Source organism: Bubalus kerabau, chromosome 6, assembly GCF_029407905.1.
Source record: "Bubalus kerabau isolate K-KA32 ecotype Philippines breed swamp buffalo chromosome 6, PCC_UOA_SB_1v2, whole genome shotgun sequence".
In the NCBI taxonomy this organism is placed as follows: domain Eukaryota; kingdom Metazoa; phylum Chordata; class Mammalia; order Artiodactyla; family Bovidae; genus Bubalus; species Bubalus kerabau.
The window spans coordinates 42,880,825-42,897,213 of NC_073629.1; the positions used below are offsets into that span (position 1 = coordinate 42,880,825).

General features: G+C 42.8%; 1 protein-coding gene across 1 annotated transcript; it reads right to left on the bottom strand.

The window, feature by feature from the left end:
• Positions 1 to 5,699: 5,699 nt before the first annotated feature.
• Positions 5,700 to 10,456, bottom strand: S1PR1 (sphingosine-1-phosphate receptor 1). Its single transcript, XM_055584946.1, has 2 exons — positions 10,055 to 10,456; positions 5,700 to 8,415 (listed from the first exon to the last, which is right to left on the bottom strand). Exon 2 carries the CDS (start codon positions 8,254 to 8,256, stop codon positions 7,108 to 7,110), a length of 1,149 nt encoding a protein of 382 aa, XP_055440921.1. The 5' UTR covers positions 8,257 to 8,415; positions 10,055 to 10,456; the 3' UTR covers positions 5,700 to 7,107.
• Positions 10,457 to 16,389: the final 5,933 nt, after the last annotated feature.

A 16,389-nucleotide genomic window follows, 5' to 3' on the forward strand; every position in this document is an offset into this window, starting at 1 on the left:
GGTGCGCCCATCAAGAAGGGTGGGACCAGGAAACAGAAGCCCCATCAGTGCTTCCTCTAGGGTTGTTCTTTCTGCCCTTGTTTCAACAAAGCAGCAGAAAAGTGAGCAATAATAGGATTTGAGCTCTAGTGAAGTAGATGAGCAACTACTTACCTTCCCCACTCCAGTCAGCACTGGAAGCACTGTCTCTTCTTCCCTATTCCCATTCTTCCATGTGTCAGATCAGCCTGGCCCAGGAGCACTGCAGTGCCTGAAGCAGCATCTGCCTAGCTACTCCCAGAGCAGGTGAAGGAAAGAGTCCTCAGACAGCACAAAGCACAGGAGAACAAGCTAACTAGCTGCAGCAAGCTTATAAAGCCCTCAAAAGCATAAGCTTAGTGGATAAACAACTAGGTCCTATTATACAGCACAGGGAACTCTATTCAATATCCTTTGTATTTTTAAATAACATTTTTTAATGTATGTACATATATATATGTGTATAACTGAATCAGTTTGCTGTACAGCAGAAATGAATACAACATTGTAAATTAATTATACTTTAATAATATATATGTATATATATATATATAGAGAGAGAGAGAGAGAACACTTGCTGTTCAGTTGCTAAGTCGTGTCCGACTGTGATCCCATGGACTGCGGCACGCCAGGCTTCCCTTGTCCTTCAGCATCTCCCAGAGTTTGCTTAAATTCATATCCATTGAGTCGGTGATGCCATCCAACCATCTCATCCTCTGTTGTCCCCTTTTCCTCCTGTTTTCAATCTTTCCTAGCATCAGTCTTTTCCAATGAGTCAGCTCTTTGTATCAGGTGACCAAAGCATTGGAGCTTTAGCATCAGCATCAGTCCTTCCAATGAGTATTCAGGGTTGATTTCCTTTAAATCAACTATGCTTTAATAATACACATATGTGTATATATATGCATGTATATATATATAGAGAGAGAGGGAGACAGAGTATGATATTATCTATTTCTTTTGTGTCTCTGCCTACTACCAATACTTCTAACAATGCAGATCTTGCACCCAAGACAAGTGTGATGTGACTGACCATCTTTTACAGGTTTGGTCAGGTGGTTTGGCACACTCCAGTATGTCTGTCACCACTAACATGTTTCAGAATCCTTGCCTTTGTGTAAAAGTCCATTCTTCATTAGGTGGTTTACAATGCACCTAAAACTGAAATCTGACTGTTAATAAACTTTCATTGTGAGAGTTTCAGTTATAACCCTAGACTCTTTCAAGACATAGAAATTCTTCAGAGATTACAAATACCAATACCAGGCCAAATTCTCATCCTATAGAAGCAAAGAGAATATCATCAGGTCACTTAGCATTTTAATGTTTTGGTTCTGGGGCCTTGGAGGATACTAAAAAAGCATGTGTTCCTTTTGTGGGACTTTTGCCACATCTACTGAACTCTTTGAAAACTTGCTTTATAATTTCACAGAGAAAGTGCCAGTTGCATAGCCCTTGCCTGGAAAATCCCATGGACGGAGGAACCTGGTGGGCTGCCAGTCCATGGGGTCGCTAAGAGTCGGACACGACTGAGCGACTTCACTTTCACTTTTCACTTTCACGCACTGGAGAAGGAAATGGCAACCCACTCCAGTGTTCTTGCCTGGAGAATCCCAGGGACGGGGGAGCCTGGTGGGCTGCCGTCTATGTGGTCGCACAGAGTCGGACACGACTGAAGCGATTTAGCAGCAGCAGCATACTCAAAAGTAGTTTACCAAGGTGACTCTTTTTTTAATTCCACAGATCTTAAGAATATGGTTGGATAGGTTTAGACAAATCCATACACCAAGTAACCAACACTTTAAAAAATTAATAAAGAGAACATTGCTAACAACCTAGAAAGTGTCCTCATGTTCCTTTTCAATTTGTCCTCGTCCCCCAAGCAACCACTGTTCTGATGACTTCTATCTCCATTGATTAGTTTTGTCTGTTCTTAAATTTCGCATAAATGGAATCACGCAGTATGTTCTCTTTGGTGGATGGCTTCTTTTGCTCAATGTAGTGGTTTTGAGATTTGTACAGAATGCTGAAAATAGCAGTAATAGTTCTTTTTTTAATTGCTGAATATTCACAGAATATTCCATTCTGTGAATTTATCACAATGTGCTTATCCATCATTAATTAATACAGAAGCTGTTTGGGCACATGCCAGTGGTTCAATAAAACAAATGCAGCAATTCCTGTTCTTTCAAATTTGCAGTTTATACTTGGCTTTTACTAATGATTATACCCAGAGTTAAATCTGATTTGTAAATCCTTCAATCCTCAAAGAGAGTATGGAAAAAAAACAGGAATCCCTTGGGAGTCTGAAGAATCTGAGCAGAAAGCAGGAGGAGTAAGAGATAGGCGGTATTAGGGCAGATATCTTTAACATGAACCAAGTTTGCTCTAGGTCCTGGCTCTTGTCAAAGATTGTGAAAAGACTGAATTAAATACAGGTATAACCCTAACCATCTCTCACTGTTATCTTCCTCTTATCTTTCCTAGCTCTTTGACCACTGGTTAAAAATTCTTTTTCTCTGCAGACAATCTAAAGACTTTCAGTTATTCAAGAAAGCCATGCTTGCTTGAGTAGTCTGTGGTTTCAGTTAGAACTAAAGTGAAGGCAATGGTGTATATCAAAAAGTATTTTGAGTCCCTTTCCTTGTGACCAAGCACACATCAAAAAAGCAGGAAGGAAGGCTGGAGGAAATTACACAATTTATTATGATTTCTCATCATCAAGAGCTCACTGTGTCCAAAGGGAAAGAATAATAGTTCCTATAAAGGTTTCTTTTGGTTATTTGTGATTCTCCCTCAAGATCTTTACAATCTATTTTGAGAAAGCATAGACAAATCTAGTTCGATCTCATGTGTTGGGAAACGAATGAGATCAATCTAATTTGATCTAATTAGTTGTCCACAGAAAACATTTTTCCAGAAGAGAATGGAGCAACCAGTATAAAAAAATAATAATAATTGGACACTATACTGAGATTATAGAAACTCACTATTGCAAATACTATGGGTATGGGTAAATAATAGTTCCTAATCAGAGATTAATGTTTTTAAACCAGTGACTATTTACAAGATCAAATCTTTAACAGATTTGTACGTAGAGTATTTTTTAATGTGTTATTCAAATATTATCCTTTGTTTCTCAGTTGAAAAAGGAATTGCTAATATTTAGAATTACTTGAATTTCAAGTTCTCACTTTGTATGATTTCACCAACAGGGTCTGTAATCTTTCTGAAAATGTTATTTCAGAGTGGTATTTCCCACAAAGAGCTACATTTGTAGTTGCTTAGAAAACCTAAGAGGTCTCAGTGGGATATGGAGGCATGAAGAGTCAAAATCATGCAAAACCTGTAGACTAGGTTAAAAGCACTAGGAAAAGTATTGCACTGGATGTATTTTTAACATACACCATGTACCAAGGGGAAATTAACCTAATTTGAAAATAAAGACCATAAAATCTTTAGAACTCTTTTTACATTAGGGAAAAAAACTAAAGACCCCATAATTACAACTGTAGTGATGATATTATTACAATAGAATATAATATCTAATTAGCATAAATGCAAAACTCCTATCCTTTATACTTTTGAATTTATAACATCACTAAATCAACTTTTTTACAGAATTAAATTTTTCTACTTATTAAGAGACTACAAAGGAAGAACAAATGTTGGCTTTTGTAAGATTTTTATTTGAATATTCTGTAAAATTATAATCACACTTAAAGTTGTGAGGAAGAAAGCATTGTTTGATGTCATTTTGTAATTTTCCTAAATATTTATGAAGCGAAGTGAAGTTGCTCAGTTGTGTCCGACTCTTTGCGACCCCAAGGACTGTAACCTACCAGGCTCCTCCATCCATGGGATTTTCCAGGCAAGAACACTGGAATGGGTTGCCATTTCCTTCTCCAGGGGATCTTCCCTGGAATATTTATGAGCCATAAAGTATTGTGCTGGTTGTCTGTTTTCTTCCTCTTAAAATCTCTACATGTTTTTTTTTTTTAATCAAAACTTTATGGAGTTTATTTTAGTGTAAACATATAGGTACTGAGGGTTCCTTTTTTTTTTCTTTCTTTCTTTTCTTTCATCCTCAATTCTCAAAATATACTGAATTAAAACCAGATATTTCTGGTTGAGATGCAGCCTAGAATTCCTTCATCTTAGCCATTACTCTTAGCTATAACTAGGGATCTGACCCACATCTACCAGGAAAACCACAGTCCATGACTACCCAGTTGTCTCAGAATGAACTGCACTGTCTGGAATTTCCAAAGAACGCACATTAACTCACTGAGTAATGTGCTCACAGGTGGGCACGCACAACTGGGCTCCCTGTCACTAATGAGCTCCCTGACTCCACCTCAACTTCCCCACATCGTTTGAGTCACTGCTGTGCTTATAAAGATAAGTCCAAGGGTACAACCACTTTATCTTCCATAGAAACCCAAAATGGACACGGTTTTCCATTATGTTTGATTCTGTACTGAAAGGTCTGGGAAGTGAGTGTTACATGAACTCATTCCTTCCGCTTCAGCAGACAGATGGATAGAGACATTCCAGTTTGTTTCCAGTCTTTTGTCTTCGGAGCATTTTTGGCATTTCCCTCAGGAAACTGGAGGTTGTGACCTAAGGTTTCCTTAGTGAGCACGCTTCTGTTTCCCACAGTTAACCTTACCCAGAAATGACATCTACTCTATTAGGTGAGGCTTTATCTTCATGTCCCAACTGTGTCCTGTGCATATTCAATGACACTTGAAAGCACAAATTCTGAAAGCTAACAATAGCACTGAAGAGCCAAACATGCCAAAATACTTTGATATAATCCCCAATGAAGATGACAATAATATCAAAACAAGAATTAAAAAATTCTGTGAGGCTTGCCGTTTTATAGTTGGAGAAATTAATGACTATGGATGGTAAAGCTTTCAGACAGTATGAATCAAAATTTTTCAAATAAAAAGTGTATGCTATTCAGCCAAGATTCTACAAGTTGTTACTTTCTCGCTATTGAATAGTTTTATATTGTTCAGCTGGTAGACTGGGAGAAGCCAAGACAGTCTTCTGAAAGAAATAAGCAATTTAACAGTATCTTCCACAGCCATACCACCACCTCCCAAGTATGCTGGTGGCAAGCCAAGAATATAAACTTCTGTGGATGGGTGTGAACTGACCAAAGTGCCATAATTTAACTTAACAATGACATTGTTGTACATCATTTATTTTAAAACCCATGTTTTTAGACAAATTTATTACACTATTGCTTCTTGTTTTCTGTTTTTCAGCCAAGAGGCATGTGGGATCTTAGCTTCCCGACCAGGGATTGAACCCACACTCCCTGCATTGGAAGGCAAATTTTAACCACTGGACCACTGATACTTAATTTAGTTGGGCTTGAATGTCATTTAACTCAAACAATTACATTTACTTGTCAATGTGGTATTTAGAGGTTGGTGGTTTTCATCTCATTCTTTACTACTCTTCAGTGTTAACTTATTGAAGTTTCTCCTCCTGAAAAAGAGTGGTTTTTAAACAAACCACACTTTTTTTTTCCACTCTCTAGTTTATCAAGATAAAATCCCATGAAGAATAACAGAAATTTGCCTTTAACTTTAACTCTAAAGAGGCACATAGTCAGATAGAATGTCTTACTAATTATTTTTTAAAAATGCTCTTTACCAAAGAATCTTTAAAAAATCAGTTTATTAATGTTTAAAAGTTGATAAAGCTATGTGCAAAACGATCCACATTGTCAGAAACCTATTAAATACTATTTTTAAAAAAAGACATTTCTTGATTTAATTGCACTGGAAACCATACTAAACAGACACCAATATTTTTTTTTTATTCTTTGTGACATTTATACACATCTTCAATTAACTATTTAATGTACTGAAAACCTTGTCATGTTCCCTATCAGTTAAAGTAATGCTTTTTAAGGGCACAAGAGGATGGTATTTTCTGAAGAAATACACATTCAATGGTGTTAACACAGGTTAGGAAAATCCAATAAAATGCTGAAATACATTCAAAGATTACACAAAGTACTTTTAACACAACAAAATACAGCCATCCTGTTGGTTGAAATGATTCCCACAACACTCTGAAAGAAACATCAACAAAAGTGCCAACGACAGATGTTGTATTGTTAGATAAACTAATTAAAAAAAAACAAAAAACTCTCTTGGTTTACAAAGTCACCCCCCAACCCCGAGTCAGTTTTCACCTTCTTTTGCTTGTTTGTTTCTCCTATGACACTAAGGATACTGGCTGATGTCATTTAAATAAATTGGACTTCCTTATGCAGATTTCAGCCACGATGGATATAATACTGCAACACATTTCATTGCAAAGGTTTTTAGTTTTTTTTTTTTTTAAAGTGACTGCAATTAAATTCAAAAACACTCATCCAGCTTACGTGGAAACTTTGGCCACACAGCAAGTAAAATTGCTTTCCAGCTCCAAACCATCTCCACCACAGTCTACCTGCTGGATGCAGCCTACCTGCTACATATGCTCAAGATTGGACTGTGCCACACTCCCAGCTCTGAGTGCCAGGTAGTTAAAATATAAAGTAAAGGTATTCTGAGGAGGGGTGTGAAGGGGAAGGGAGGGTGGGATGCCTAGCATAGTAGGTATGTAGAGCATACCTAGCGAAGCAGAAGTGCACACACTCACTTGCCTTGGAAACTAAAGTGAAAGAAAACATCTCCTCAAAGCTCCCATCAGAGATGCTTTCACACAGGGACATTAGTCTTTGAGGAGGGGCCAAACGAACCCTTCAGGAGCTTGACAATGCTAGACCTTTGGCTCAGTGCAAAATCAAAGCTCCGGTAAGGGGAGGAAATAGATTCCAGGCGAGGACCTGATCTCCACCCTTCCCAGTGCATTGTTCACAGGAACTAAGTCTACCCACCAACTCCAGGCACTACCAGACTGTTCTGTGCTCTTTCTCCCTCCCTCTGGCTTCGGACAGCTCCTCCCTGGCAGCAGTGGAGGCACAGAGGCTTGGTTGGTTTTTATTTTTTCTCCCCAGACACTGGGGTGGTGGGTGACCATGCAAGAACACTCCCCATGGGTCGGCAGTTTCCCCTTTTAGGAAGAAGAGTTGACGTTTCCAGAAGACATAATGGTCTCTGGGTTGTCCCCATCGTCCTTCTGGGGGTGGGAGGAGTTGTCTGACTTACTGCGGCTGAATTCCATGCCCGCGATGATGGGTCGTGTGAATTTACTTGCGGAGTCTCTGCTGGGGCACTTGCAGCAGGACATGATCCGGACGAAGGCCCGACGCATCTCCTTGTTGGACAAAGTGTAAATGATGGGGTTGGTGCCGGAGTTGAGCACAGCCAACACCAGGAAGTACTCCGTTCTGAAGAGGATGTCACAGGTCTTCACCTTGCAGCCCACGTCGAGCAGGAGCAGGATGAAGAGTGGCGCCCAGCAGGCGATGAAGACGCCCAGGACAATAATCACGGTCTTGAGCAGTGCCAGCGACTTCTCAGAGCTGCGGCTGGCCTTGGAAATGTTCTTGCGGAAGGTCAGACGGCGGCTGCGAGTCCTGACCAAGGAGTAGATCCTGCAGTACAGGATGACAATGGAGAGCAGGAGCAGAGTGAAGACCGTGGTGCAGAAGAGGATATAGTGCTTGTGGTAGAGCGGCAGCACGGTAGAACAGCTGGGCAGCGTGCTGATGCAGTTCCAGCCCATGATAGGCAGGCCCCCCAGGATGAGGGAGATGACCCAGCAGGCACTGATGAGCAGGAAGGAGCGGAACCTGTTGCTCCCATTGTGGAGTTTCATCTTCAGCATGGTGATGTAGCGCTCAATGGCGATGGCCAGCAGGCTGAACACGGAGGCCGAGAGGGCCACAAACATACTCCCTTCCCGCAGAAACCACTGGGCGGGGGTTAGCTTGTAGGTGGTGGCCCCAGACAAGAGCAGGTTGGCTGTGTAGGCCACTCCCGCCAACAGGTCTGAGAGGGCCAGATTGCCGATAAAATAGTACATGGGTCGGTGGAACTTCTTGGTTTTCCAGATGGTCAGCAAAACAAAGATGTTCTCTAGGATGATAAAGCAGCAGATGAGAATGAACACCACTGAGATCAGTTTAATGCCATTGTCCTTGTCCGCGCTGATCTTCAGCTTTCCCGTGTAGTTATAATGCCGGACGATGATGTCGTAGTTGACATAGTCCGAGACAGGGCTGTGGAGGGCCTTGACCAGCGGGATACGGGTGGACCCCATGATGCGCACGGTCCCGACACCCGGGGCGGCGCTTCTCCAGATGAACGCTAGAGGGCGAGGCGGAGCGAGCTTTCACAGGCAGCCGGGGTGGTTCAAGGAGAGAGATCCAGGCTTTTTTTGTGAAGGTTTTTAGCTGGAGAGGGCCTCGGAAACCACAGCCTTAAACAAATCACAAACAGCAGAGAGTCAGGGAAAAAGCCACAGCACACTGGCGTAATTCATTCTAGCGAAGGCATTGCTCCAGTTTTCTTATTGTTGATTTGTTTTAAGGAAACTTGGGGAGAGTGCAGGGGGAAGGATTTTTTTTAAAAACATCAAACTCTCATTTCTTGGGGGAAAAAAGGAAGAAGGGTGAGAGAGAGAAAGAAAGGAGAAAAAAAAAAAATTACCCAAACTGAAAACTCCGATTCGACAAGACGAAAACGTCCCCTATGGTTACATACACTCAAATGGAAATGGGAAAACTGGAGGTGTGAGCCCCATTTAATTCCACTCCTGCTTCCTCATCACACACACACACACACACACACCTCCACCTCTCCCAACGCTGTCCCCACTCCCACTAGGTTTCCAGCTCCAGTAGAAAAACTAAAGCCTTCACCAGCTTCGCGGCGGGCTCACCACTAGCTCCTAGTCACACCTTCGAAGAGACCAAATCACCAATGTGAGACTCACACCTCTGTGCTCCGGCACTACCCAGCTAAAACCACCTCCTAATTGCCATGCAAGAAGTTAGATTTGCACGAAAATCATTTGAAAGCGTAAGTCACTTTTTAGGCTCTATTAATAATCTCTAGGAGCAGGTGTGCTTAGGGTCCGAAGGCGCAGCACAGTGTGGGCAGCCAAGCCCGCCCTGGCCCTGCGGTAAACAGGAAAGCTTTAGCGCCTCCGTGAAGCAACTGCCTTTTCATTCTTCTTCTTTTTTTTTCCGCGCAAGTCAGTGCAAGAAACTATAAAAGTACTCAGTAAAAATCATTCATAAGCTATTGCAATAAATCCCAGAAGTTTCGTACACCCATTGATTGCAAAAGGAGTATTTTTAGTTACTGTGGATATAGCCCAAACACGCATACAAAAAATTAAATTACAAACGCTAAAAATACACGCCACTGCATTTCAAATTCCGAATGCAAAATTACTCTCCAGAAACTCATACAAACAGAAGCCTGGCGGTTCGTTGCTAAGTCAGTTTTATTTACTGCCCTCCCCCAATACGTTGCCTCGTCTCAGAGACCTACAAAGTGTCGAGGGGATGAAACATGGCACGTGTGAGCAGTCTACCCGTAAGTTGTTTAAATGTTTCAGGGTGACATTCACGGTAGCAAATGCGATACAAGTGGAATTCTCAAGACTACAGCAATTCCCGGGACCCAGAGGCTGTTCGGCGCCCAGTAGCTCCGCATTTCCCCCCATCTAATTCCACACCCGGCTCGCTCGCAGGGCAAGTTTAAGCCCTTACCTCATCTCCCGCAGTCTTTGTCTATAGGATTTCCCAAAATAAGCGCCTTCCCTCCCACTCCGCAGACCCACCGCAGCTTCCTCTATCCCCCAACCCCAGATGGTTCTACAAAGAGGACTTAACACTTTTCCAAACTTTTTAGTGAGCCCAGAACAATCCGATCCGGTTGGGCGCCTGAGTAGCCCAGAGATGCTTGTTCTCAGCACCCAGAGATGGATGGTTTAAGTGTTTGCTTTGCTTCTCTCCGGTTTGAAAATTTTGTTTCTGCCTCTGAAGACCTCCGGCCGCGATGCTCCCCCGCGCGCCCGGGTCCGCGCCTGCCCAGCGCTCACTCCCTACCTGGCTCAGGCGGGACGCAGCTGCGTTCGCGGAGCTCCGGGTCTGCCCTGCGCGCTCGGCATCTTGCTGCTGCCCGGGACTGACTGCGTCGAGCTCTCAATTTACTCGAGTCGGGATCCCCTCCCTCCGCAGCCGCACACTCCAATGGCCAACGCTCTTGCAGTGGCCGGGCAGACCGGTTAGCTGAAGTCGCCGAGCGCCCCGCTGAGGCTGAGTGGCTTCTTTAGGAAGAGATGAGGAGGAGTGAGTGCCTCAAACCCCCATGCCCCTCTGCTCGCGCCTGGGGGCCGCCGGATCTGTGCAGCTGAGACTCACTGTCCAGGAAAGATCTGCGGCAGAAACACACAGACAAAAAAGAACCCCTCCTCCCCAAGGGAACCAAAAAAAGAAGGGGGAAAAAAAAAGAAAGAAAGAAAGGGGGCGGAGCCTGGTGCCCCCTGGACTCTAAATGTATAAATCACGGCCCTCGCCCTGCTATCCGCCGCTCCCTGGCGGTGGAGACGGTTTTCCCCAGCCTTAGAAAAGAAGGGAGGTGACGCGCTTTTGGAAACTTTTCTCAAGAAGAGTCTTAGGAGACAGAGGACGGCCTGGCCAATCTAGTGCGCCTTTCTGGTCCCCTAACCCCGCAGCCCGTGGGGGATCGGAGTCCGAAGATTGTGGCCAGGCGCTCCGGGCCCCCACCCCCACCCCGCCCCCGGACCCCAGGCGCTTCTGCGGAGGCAGGGAGAAACCAGCTCCGCGACCCCGCGAGTCCAGGTCGTGTTCCTGGGGACGAGATGCTGGGAAGGGGCTGCCAGAAGGATGGAGGAGACATGCAGCCCGGGTAGAAGAATGGCCTGGGAGGTTCCTCCACTTCAGCTCACTTCCCTCCCTCACCTTTATCCTTCTGCTGCCTCAAAACTTGCGGTCTGAGGGGCAGAAAGTGGCTTTCGCGGGGCGCACAGTGAAATGGGCCAGCTGGGGGCGAGGTGTTGTGCGGGGGTTCCCCTCACTCAACTGGGCGCAAAATCAGGCCTTGTGTCCCAGATTCTAGCCAGTGGTGAGGTCTGTGAGGGGGTGGGCAGCTGCTGGGGCCTGAGAGTTTAAACAGCTTGGGCAGCTCAGGAGTTTCCAAAGAGAAAGGGCTGCCCGGCGCGGACCACCCTAGGACCGGCAGCTGCCCAGCCTGGGGCCGGCGCCCTTGTCTGTCTTTCTACTTCGGAGGCCCAGCCTCAGTGCTCACAGCTCGCCCACTCTTTCGTTTCGCTTGCATGCTGCTTCAGAATGTGAGACTTGAGAGTCGGCCTTGGTCAGCTTCGCCTACGTGGTAAACTGAGGGCCCTTCTGCCCTGCCCTTCTGCGTGTAGCTTTGCAAGACAGTTTCCACCCAATCTCTGGTCTCACTGGCTTCCCATCCAGGCAGATGTGAACGCAAAACTTCTCCGTTGTGAAGTTTCACTTAACACAGTACAGACACACCCTGTACCTGAATGACTCAGAAGGAGGCTGAATGAATAAACAACAACTCCTGGCTTCTGGGATCTTATGACTTTGCAAAGGAAAAAAAAAAAAAAAAATCAAATGACAGTTAGTATATAGTTTCCCCAAAAGCTCTCATCAACAGCCTTGGGCCCAGCACACACCCTCAAGCTCAACAACAGTAACTTCGTAAGACATAGAAACCAAGATAACGGTCCTCTAGAATAAACTCTGATTGGGTTTGAGGATGTATTTCTCTTAAAAGGGATGATATATTGAGTTTGCTCAGCACAACATAATGTGTGGACTTGGCAAACTTCACCCCATCTACTAATTTATGAGTTCTTTAAAGGGAAAAGAATTAAAGTAAATGGTACACCCAGACTATATCAGGCATGTGGTAGATTATCTAATTTAACTACTGCTCTGTGAAGCAAATGTTGTTGGTCATTTTGTTGATGAAGGAAATGTCACACAGTTTAAACCACTGTATTTTCCAGCTAATGAGTCGCTGAGCTAGGTTTGAAAACTCAAATGCCTTCAGTAAACAGTTTGGGGGTTCTGTATGTATACAACTATCTGACAATGAAAGTCCTTTAAAACCACTTATTTCCTGACTATCAAGCTTCACACATATTAACACGTTTTATCCTTACCTTACCTTTACTTATCATGATCCTAACACAAGTTAGGTACTATGTTTTTTTGTTTGTTTTTGTTTGGATTTGGGTTGTGTTTTTTGTTTTTGTTTTTGTTTTTGTGGGGGCAGCGGGGCTGTGCCATGCTGCATGTGGGATCTTAATTGCCAACCAGGGATGGAACTCGAGCCCCCTGCATTGGAATCGGTGTCTTAACCACTGGACCATAGGAAAGTTCCAGGATAGGTACTATTAAAATCCTAATTTTACAAACAAGGAAACTGAGTCTCAAACAAATTAAGCAACTTGGTTAGCGTGGGCGTTGACCATAGACAAGCTGCTGATTTCTTAACCGCTACCCCAAACCACCACAATAAACCTCAACCATGTCAAAGAATTATGTGGGGGAAGTCAGTCCTTTTTTCGTGAATACTGTTGGAGGACAACATTCAATACTGATTCAATATTTAGAAGAGCTCAAATACTTTGCAGATGATTACTTAGCAATATTCATCCTTAGTGCACAGCTATGAGATATAAAATGTAGGTGAGCACTCAGATAAAATTAGAAAGCAGTCACAGTGATTTGCCGCAACGGCTTCCCTGCCAGTTTGGTTCCCACATTTGTCTCTTCCCATCATTCTCATGAGAGGCCCCAAGAACTGTCCCCTCAAGCTATCTCCTGGCTGTTAGCCCAGCTCCCTTTCAACTGTTGCCTGGAAGATAAGCCCAGTGTTCCTACCTTCTTCCCCGCACACTGAGCTTACCATCTGATGCCCATTACATTGAGGTGAATCCATTCCAGACTTCTTATTTCAAAGCAGCTTTGCTGTTCTTTATGCATGTTTTGGGAGAGCTGGGTTCAGTCCTGGGTTGGGAAGATCCTTGCCTGGAGATCCCCATAGACAGAGGAGCCTGGTGGACTACAGTCCATGGGGTTGAAAAGAGTCAGACATAACTGAGCGACTAAGCACATGCATGCTTTAATGTTTCTCTTTAAGGGCTGTCAGATAAAATATCATGCAATATTTGAGACATATACTGAAACAATCATGTCGTTTTAATCTGCAATTCAGATTTCACTGAGCGAGTGGTATTTTTATTTGCTGAATCTGGCAACCCTACTCGCTTTCCTAAAGGCTCCAGTCATTTTCCAACTTCACTCTTCCCCCTAGTCTCCTGCAAAGATCCAACCCTTTCCTTGTTCATTTGGTCCTAGGAGAATAACTAAACTCTTACTTCATAGAGAAAAAGAATATCAGACTTATAAATTCTAGTTTAATAACAATTTCACCCACACTTACCTCCTTTCCACAACTCTACTCCTGCCTATATCACCATGCTGCTTTCCCCTAATTTTCTAAGGTAAAATCCTGCACAGGCCATCAGTATGTGTGTATTTAGTTGTGTGCAACTCTTTTTGATCCCATGGATTATAGTCCGCCAGGCTCCTATGTCCATGGACTTTTCCAGGCAAGAATACTGGAGTGGGTTGCCATTTTCTACTCCAAGGGATCTTCCCGACCCAGGGGTTGAACCTGCATCTCTCATGTCTCCTGCATTGAAAGGCAGATTCTTTACCAAGATGCCACCTGGGAAGCCCAACTATCTAAAACTTGGATAAATTATTCCTTCTCTCTTCTGTACTTTCAATTATTGCCCTCTGACGACTTTTCACTTTCAACTTACCTTAATATTCATGTGTTTCCTCTACTCAAAACTTATTGTCTTCCCTTCATATTAGGTCCCAGTATCTTTCTCTTCTGTTTGCCAATATTCAGAACTATGTAATGAAATATGACTGAGCTTTGGAACCAGACAGACTTGGGTTCAACCTTAATTCTGCCAGTTCCTAGCTGTGTGACTTCGGGCAAATTCCTTTAACTTCCTGGAGCCTTAGTTTCCTCATCTCTAAAATGGTATAATGGTATTTCTTTCAGGAGTGTGAGGGTTAAAGAGCTTCATGTGTGTAAAGAGTATTACAGTAAATACTTCACCCTCCCACCACCTCTATCTTTATAAGATTCATTGCTTTTATTACCTCACTTTCCATCTTTCCATTCACTTTCCTTTTTGATTATAATACAAAATTATTTTAATAAAATTAATACATGCACATTTAAAAAAAATTAGAAAACTCACAGGGAAGAGCATTAGTCCTCCTCCATGACCCTCTAATCTTTCCAACCACTTTAGAATCTTATTGATCTTTCTTCTAGTGGCTATATGAGCTCTCTAAGTCCACTATTTTATACTTCTGCTTCTTGATTATCAATTTTATACAGTATCTATAGATTTTCTGCTATGTTGAAGGAGTATGTTGAATTTACTTTCCCTTAAGAAATGTGCTTGTGTTATAAGCTTTCTAAATTCTTGCATGCCTGCAATTTTAAAAATTCTACTTTTACACTTGACTAATATTTTGGCTGAATACAGAACAATAGAGTGTAAGTAATTTTCCCTGAGAATTTTGAAGGCATTACTCCCTTGTCCTTTAATTTCTAGTACTACTGGTAAAACGTTTAAATCTATTCTGATCAAAACCTCATGTGACTACATTTAGTCTTCTTTGGTTGTTTTTAGAATTTTCTCTTTCTCCATAGTGTTCCAGAATTATACAACAATATACTTTGATTTTTCCAAGTGTTTTCCTAGGACGTCATCTGAAATTATTTTTTGGATAACTTTATTTTCTCTATTCTCTCTTTCTAGAACTTCCACTCTTCAGATTATGGCCCATTTGGACTGATCTTTTAATTTCCTCATATTTAAACTTCAGTACTTTGGCCTGATGCAAAGAGCCAGCTCAATGAAAAAGACCCTGATGCTGAGAAAGAATGAGGGAAGGAGGAGAAGGGGGCAACAGAGGATGAGATGGTTTGATGGCATCACTGACTCAATGGACATGAGTTTGAGCAAAGGGAAGCCTGGAATGCTGCAGTCCATGGGGTTGCAAAGAGTCAGACACGGCTAAGTGACTAAACAACAACATTTTCTATTTTTTTACATGTTTGCCTTGTTTTCTAATTTCTGGGAGTTTTCTCAACTTAATCTTTTAACTCTTCAGTTAACATTTCCCTTGCTTTTATCAGGCCTTTAATTCTAAATGCTATCTTTTTCTTTTATGAGTACTTCAGTTTTATATAACCCTGTGCTGTTGATGGTATTTTTCCTATTTTCTTTTTTTTTTCTTTCTTTTTTTTTTAGAATACCAAAGCATTTATTTCTCATTTTCCTGTTTGTTTTGGTCTCAGCCCTTTGTGTCAGAGGCTTTTCCCACTGGCAGGTAATCTCTGGCTATCTATTCATATTTCAGACAGAGTCACTGAAAGCTAATTTAAACTCCTTGCGGGGAGCTTGTTAATGGAAAGATGCTGGGTAATCAGACTGTGTTCTTTTGTTGGAGGGTCACAAAAGTAAGCACCTGGAGATCTCTATTCCTAAGCTGGTCAATTTCACCTTGTCTGCTTTCTAGCATTTTCCCAGGTGAATCAAGGAAGAGCAGGAGAGAGAAGTAGGGGGACTCTTCGTACTCAGTATTTAGATTTGAACTGAATCACAATAATGGGGATCCCCACACACATACTCGAAGCTCTGCCACGTGTCCCAAAGACTCTCTGATTTAGGCTCCAGGAAACTTGCGGTCATCTGCTGAAATGGGGGTATTGGTACTTGTCCTGTCATACAAGTTGGAAATAGTGGGCTGGAGATATGGCTGCTAATTTTAATTCAATTTAAAAAGTAATTTTATTTAAAAACCTAAAAGGAAAATGAATGAGAAGTAAGAGGTTGAAAGCAATGAGTCTAGCAAGGCTAGAGAGAGGCAGATGGGAGGTGATATATGGAGCATCTTTTCTCTAGTAGATGTTTCACACTCACTCCTCTTATTTTCAGATCATCATTTACACCAATTTTCAGAAATACCTATAGCTTCCATCTCTTCACATTATTTGAGGATCTGTAGTGGTAATTTGGGCTTCTCAGGTGGCGCTAGTGGTAAAGAACCTGCCTGCAAATGCAGGAGATGTAAGAGACCTGGGTTCAATCCCTGGGTTGGGAAGATCCCCTGGAGGAGGACATGGCAACCCACTCCAGTATTCTTGCCTGGAGAATCCCATGGACAGAAGAGCCTGGTGGGCTACAGTCCATGGGGTCACAAAGAGTCTGCCATGACTGAAGGGACTTAGCACGTATCTACCCATGGTGGTGATTTAACTTGCCTCTAGAATTGCCCTGCTT

Bases quoted from the DNA above. Each gene is read 5' to 3' on its own strand.
- S1PR1 (XM_055584946.1), bottom strand. From the start codon at position 8,256: ATGGGGTCCACCCGTATCCCGCTGGTCAAGGCCCTCCACAGCCCTGTC.